This window comes from Nycticebus coucang, chromosome 1 (assembly GCF_027406575.1).
Source record: "Nycticebus coucang isolate mNycCou1 chromosome 1, mNycCou1.pri, whole genome shotgun sequence".
Lineage (NCBI taxonomy): Eukaryota > Metazoa > Chordata > Mammalia > Primates > Lorisidae > Nycticebus > Nycticebus coucang.
In genome coordinates this window covers 8,898,742-8,905,084 of record NC_069780.1, presented here as the reverse complement: position 1 = coordinate 8,905,084, position 6,343 = coordinate 8,898,742, and the positions used below count along the sequence as shown (strand labels likewise).

The following is a 6,343-nucleotide window of genomic DNA, read 5'->3' as shown; positions in this document are numbered from 1 at the left end:
TGTTATGGGAAACATGATGGAAATGGTGGGGTGGCCAGCAAAGTTCAATTTTATTGTGGCTTGTTTGTACCCATATTTTTATTTTTACAATAAAGAGGTTTCTTTAAAAAAAAAAAAAAAAAGGTTCATTGACTTTAGCATTATTGGCAAAAAAAGTTTCAGGAGAACTGTAAAAACAGAAGTTAGATTGCTCTGAGATACAGAAGAAAGGGCAAGACGAAGAGACGATAAAGAGACTGTGTCCAGGGCGGTGCCTGTGGCTCAGTGAGTAGGGCGCCGGCCCCATATGCCGAGGGTGGCGGGTTCAAACCCAGCCCCTGCCAAACTGCAACAAAAAATAGCCGGGCGTTGTGCGGGTGCCTGTAGTCCCAGCTACTCGGGAGGCTGAGGCAAGAGAATCGCGTAAGCCCAAGAGTTAGAGGTTGCTGTGAGCTGTGTGACGCCACGGCACTCTACCAAGGGCAGTACAGTGAGACTCTGTCTCTACAAAAAAAAAAAAAAGACTGTTTCCAGAAGTGTGGTTGAGCACGGTTGGAGAGAGAGTGGTAATTTCAGAGGAGCACACAGAGAAAACAGAGATGCATTCTCTTTTCTTTTTGTACGTTTTCTTTTAAAATGAATGAAACTTGAACATTTTAAGAGCCAAAGGAAAAGAAAAATACAGAGGGGAAGGTTGGAGATACATCTGAGAGGAAGACAACCGACAGAGGAAACTAAAGGGAACATGATCCAGAAAACAGAACTGACCTGCATGGGAGGTAGATGGTAGTCACTTCTACTGGGACTTAGGAGATGGAGGGCTTGAACTTAAGTCACTTGAACTTAGGAGATGGAGGGCTAGCAGCAGAAAGTTAAGAAGTTCCCACTCTAAATGTCTATTTCCCTTGTGAAAGAGGGAGGAGGTGACCTGCAATGAAGGTGGGGGGCAGGGAGCTTAAAGTATCAGAAGATTTCAGATATCCAAGTCTTGAGGGTTGTACAGAAATGGGAAACTGAATTTGTAGAAATACTACTCCATGCCATTCTGTCATTTTTTTTTATTTTAGCAATTTGTTATAGAATTAAGAAGGTAATGGATCACACATTGCTGAAATCAACCCAGAAGTCATTTTGCAACAGGCTCACAGGTACATTGCTGAAAAGCAAAGCTGCTCCCATTTTAGCTCTCTGGAGTGTCATCATCACCATAACTCCACTGCTTTCCCTACCACTAGTAATCTCTGGTTATCTCCCGACATTTTTCTACTTTCTGTTTCAAATACCAGACTACAAATTCTCTTCCCACATTTCCAAGTCAAATTCCCAAGGGTGGGGGAAAAGATCAGTTAATCTAATTACCATTGTTCTTAAGTGGACATTTGTGCCAGGATATCCCTGGTCTGTTGATCCCCCTTAGGCTCACAGTAACCCCAAGGTTGTTCCTGCAGTACCAGTAATAATACGTACATGAAAAAGCCATCTCCCCTTTTCTACAGGAGTAAGTGGCATTCTCAGGCAGATCTTCCCTGGTGTCACTGAAATTTCTCTGTTAGGTTTTTTGGTCTTGGGGTCCAAAGAATGAAACCACGGACCACACAGATTAGTGACAGGACAGAGTTTATTGATTGACAAGGAAAGATTGATAGAAAGATTGATTAAAGGAAGGGGAACAGAACTTCTGGCAGAAGGGGGAATCCAAGTAGAAAGCCCCACCCCTGACTTTCAGTCTGGGTGTTTAAATCTTACCCTGGGGCAGGGGATTTGGGGGAAGTTTGACACAGTTGGCAAGGTCAAGGTCATAAACAAAGCAGCCTGAAAGGATCTGGGTGGTTGCTCCTTGAGCAGGGAGCACACACCCTAATTTCTTGTCTAGGGCAAAAACTGCAAAGACCAAATTTCTGCCCTTAATTTTAGGATTATTTTCTGCTGGAGGTTCTGCTTCCTCTCTTTTGCTTCCCGCTCTTTCACACTGTCAAACTCTATCCCATCACTTACCAGTGTGATCTTTGGTTTCATTCTTCAAATTCAAGACCAAGGACTCAGCATAGAGAGAAATTCTGACAACACTGTCAGGGCTCAGAACACAATGTTGCAGGAAGACGAAGCCCAATGGAGAGAAAGGGCACCCAAACACCACGTTTATAAGAGGAAGGGCTTTATTCACCAGCCAGGAGATTATAGCATAGAAAAATTCCAAATGGACGCGCTCCCTGACTAGCTTGCTCTTTCCCTTTTTATCTACAGTCAAAAAGTTCCAACCCATAGATACACTTCTCATTGGCCAGTTTGAATCAAGTGGGAGATGCTATTCCAGGCTCTATAGCACTACAGGATTTCACAGAACTTGGAAATTTCCAAGTTCCAGGAAGTTAAGTTTATAAATTCCCAAGAGCTGAGTCACCATGGAGAGGACCCTGCAGGTGTATCCTTGTGGTCTCCTTGAGAAGATCTGTTCTCCTAGACCTCACCCTTCTCTCAACAATACTGAAAATTATGATGCCTCAGTGTACTGAATATTCAAACTAAAAGAAACCAGGAAGGCCTCAGAAGTAAGGTCTCTCACACCTTTGCCCATCCTCCTTTCCTTGTTTTCCCTAGTCTCCCCAAGTAGATCACAGAAACTATAATTTCTCACTCCTGAGGCAGGTAATGAACGCTAGAAATCCTCTCCTCAAACAAGCCATAAAACTTAGTAAGATGTTCCCCTGCCCTGTGTGAAGCATGGACATGAGAGAATTCTCTGACTCCCCTTACCTGAAAGTAGGTCATGAGACCTTTATTCTGGAAAGGTCCTGCGCTATTAATGGAGGTCAAGAATATGAACAAGCAGGCCTTGCTGGATCCCCCCTCCTCAGTTTACTGTCATTAGATCACGCCTCTTTTATCCAATCATGTTTGCTTCAACTACCTACTTCTTTCACCAGATTTGCCATAAGAAGACAGGTTTCCCTGGGTCTTTAGGCTTTCATTTCTGAAGACTCCCCTGTCACATAAAAGTTTGTTAAATTTATTATGTCTTTCTCTTGTTAATCTTTAATATACATGGGGTGTCAATAGTCAACTTTGTTATGAGTGGGGAAAAGGGATTACTTTTCTGCCTTACAATATCAAATGGGCTACGTACCCTACCTACACAGACTTCTAAACTAATGTTTTGTCAAAAACTCACAGGTTTTTGATATGATCTGTATTATCCGTCAGTTAAGTAGATTTTCTCATTTTCACTGTGATGTCTTCATCAGCCCATGAAAAACTTGATCTATTGTTTCAGTTGCAGGTGTGGAGATTTTTGTTTCCTTGTTTATTTCTAGTTTAATTCCATTGTGATCAGACAATATGCTTTGTTTACAAAGTGTTAGGGCTTCACTGCGCAGTATCCTGATTTTGGCATGTAGAATACTTGCATAGATTTCCTCTAACTAAAGTGCTCCTGAGAACTATCTTAGAAAACTTCAAAGGCCCCTCCTGAAACTAAGTGCATGTGATTCCAAGCATAAACTAAATGAAGAATACAGGGGTCCCCGGATTACAAACGAGATAGCTTCTGTAGGTTTGTTCTTACCTTGAATTTGTACATTAAGTTGGAACAGGTACCTTTACCTATGACCTATAATGGCCTCCTTGGTAGGTGAGAGTCCTATATCAGTAGGTTGCAACTTACGGACCACCTGTACACTCTCATTTTTCTTCGTTAATTCTTTTCCTCTTGATTTTTCAAAATGTACTAACCATTGCTTCCAATTAAAAACAGAAATAGAGGCTCGGCACCCGTAGCTCAGCGGCTAGGGCGCCCCGGTTAGAACCCAGCGGGGCCTGCCAAACAACAACGACAACTACTACAACAGCAGCAAAATAGCCGGGCCTTGTGGCAGGCACCTGTGGTCCCAGCTACTCGGGAGGCTGAGGCAAGACAATCGCTTAAGCCCAGGAGTTGGAGGCTGCTGTGAGCTGTGACGCTACAGCGCTCTATCGAGGGCGACATAGGGAGACTCTGTCACAAAGGGAAAAAAAAAAAAAAGGAAAGGCCACCGGTATGGGCCTGTACATCCCTGCGCCTTCACTCTCTCCACCAGGAAGCATAGCGCCGGCCCCGCCCCCTCCGCGCACCCTCGCGCCGGCCCGGTCCCCAGGCCCAGGGGCGGGGCCTCCGCGGCGTGCTGACGTCAGAGAGGGCCGCGACGCCGCGGGGCGCCTGCGTTGACGGCCGTGGCGGGGCCGTGTGCGGACACCCGCAGATCGGCTGCGGGGCCGTAGGACCTCGCGTGGCGTCCGCGGGCTCCGGGGCGGGGGCTCCAGCGCCGAAGCCCCCTCCCCGGGGAGGCGGGGCCTGGGAGAGCTCCCAAGCCGGGAGCGGCGGCCGCGGCCGGGACGATGCATCAGAAGCTGCTGAAGAGCGCGCATTACATTGAGCTGGGCAGCTACCAGTATTGGCCGGTCCTGGTGCCCCGTGGCATCCGCCTCTACACCTACGAGCAGATCCCCGTGTCCCTCAAGGACAACCCGTACATCACCGACGGCTACCGGGCCTACCTGCCCTCCAGGCTGTGTATCAAAAGGTAGTCCGCCGCCGCCGCCCGGCGTGGCCCCTTCTCCCACCCACACCCTTTTTGCCCGGTCCCCTGCTGCTCTCCCCGCTTTTCTCGTGCCCTTCATCTCCTCGCTGCCCATCTTTTCATCCCTTTCTGCCTCCCCTCCTCTCGTTACCTCCCCTGTAACCCCACCGGCGGGGGGGTACTTGATTCACGGAATAATAATGACGGTAACAAAGATCATGATTACACCTGTCCTCCGGCGCTTTGCTCTGTACAAAGAGCCTTTACATCCTTTATTTTGTTCACTGCTGATTGGGATACATGTTAGAATCAACCTACAGACAATGACTGAGCCATATTTGCCCTGTGTATGCCTAAGCTTTGTTTCTTTTTAGAGCAGCCCTGTGGGAATTCAGAGGCTTTGGGCCAGGTAAATGTCCGTATAAAGGGAAACAAGTTCACACTGCCATCTATATATTTAGAAACCCCAGATTCATGTAGCAAGTACTTGTGGAGTCCATGCTAGGTGCTATGGCACTGTACTAGGTCCTGCAGAAAATAGCAGATGTGGCCCTTGTTCTCATGAAGCTGCTAAGGTCTAGCCTGGATGACAGACATTAAAGAGATAATTATTACATAATAACTGTTGTGAAAACTGAGTAGGAAAAGCACTGTAGCAAAGAGCCCATAATGGGGCACCCTGCCTGCCCTAGAGCACCATAGAAGCATCTCTTAGGAAGGAGTTTCCTTACCATTCGAAACCTTTAAAACTGCAGATCCTAGAATGCTGTGTTTAAATAAGCAAAAATGAAAAATTACTGTTCTAGTTCAGAGAATAACTTTCTGTCAAAATTCACCATGTGTCCTAAAAGACGGAACCCCACTGTAGGAGGACAAAGATTGAGATGTTAACTCCCAAGTCACTGTTGTGGCAAACCCCAATGCTGGAATGTGGGCTTTTGAATTGCTCAGACAACAACCACATCTGGTTCTTGATACTCTCTCTGGCATGGTCTTTTCCTATTTTTCTTTCCTTTTGTCCTGCCTTGAAAGTGTTTCTGTGACTCATGGTCACAGTTGACATCACTGTCCAATCCCTACTTGGCTTGAATGAGTGGTCCATAGGACTTTGCAATTTGAAGTTCACTCACCACTTTCCTCCCCAGTGCCTCCTGGGCGTAAGTAATTTTATACTTGGAATCAACATGGGCCCTGCTGTGGATGTAGATTAGGATGGGCAAGCAGTGAATTGCCTGAAGTATTCATTCTGTGCCCAACTTCAACATTCCTCAGCATCCTGATATCAGAATGACAGAGTGTTAGATCTTGAGCTTTGAGTCAAAAGACTTTAGTATTCAAATTTGCCACTTAGCTGTGGGACCTTAAGCAAAAGTTAACCTCGCTAACCCTTATTTTTTCCCACTTGTACAAATGAGGGTAATCACAACGTCTGCTTCAAAGGTAATAAGGATTAAATGAAGATTTTGTATATAAAATGCTATGCAGGGACTGTTACCTAATAAACCCTCAGTAAATTATGGCTATTAACACCAGTGATTTTGAAGCTGACCAGCTGAACAGAGCATGTGGGTGCCTACCTTTTCTTTTTCTTTTATTTATTTATTTTTTTTATTGTTGGGGATTCGTTGAGGGTACAATAAGCCAGGTTACACTGATTGCATTCGTTAGGTAAAGTCCCTCTTGCAATCATGTCTTGCCCCCAGGTGCCTACCTTTTCATGTAGTACAAGTAGATCTCTGTTGGGGATATTTTTCTTTTTTTTTTTTTTTGTAGAGACAGAGTCTCACTTTATGGCTCTCGGTAGAGTGCCG

The 6,343-nt window shown here is 45.6% G+C and overlaps 1 protein-coding gene across 6 annotated transcripts in view; it reads left to right on the top strand.

Annotated features, from left to right (window-relative positions):
• Nucleotides 1-4,150: 4,150 nt before the first annotated feature.
• Nucleotides 4,151-6,343, top strand: part of PAQR3 (progestin and adipoQ receptor family member 3) — a 34,728-nt gene continuing 32,535 nt past the window's right edge. For 5 of the 6 annotated variants that reach the window (XR_008380167.1, XM_053591637.1, XM_053591708.1 and 2 more), the window contains exon 1: nt 4,160-4,535. Coding sequence is in view for 5 of the 6 variants with exons in the window: in XM_053591637.1 (XP_053447612.1) it covers nt 4,351-4,535 (185 nt within the window). In the remaining variant the exon portion in view is untranslated. Of the gene's footprint in view, nt 4,536-6,343 lie in introns of all 6 variants that reach the window. The other variant, XM_053591443.1, reaches the window with a different exon arrangement.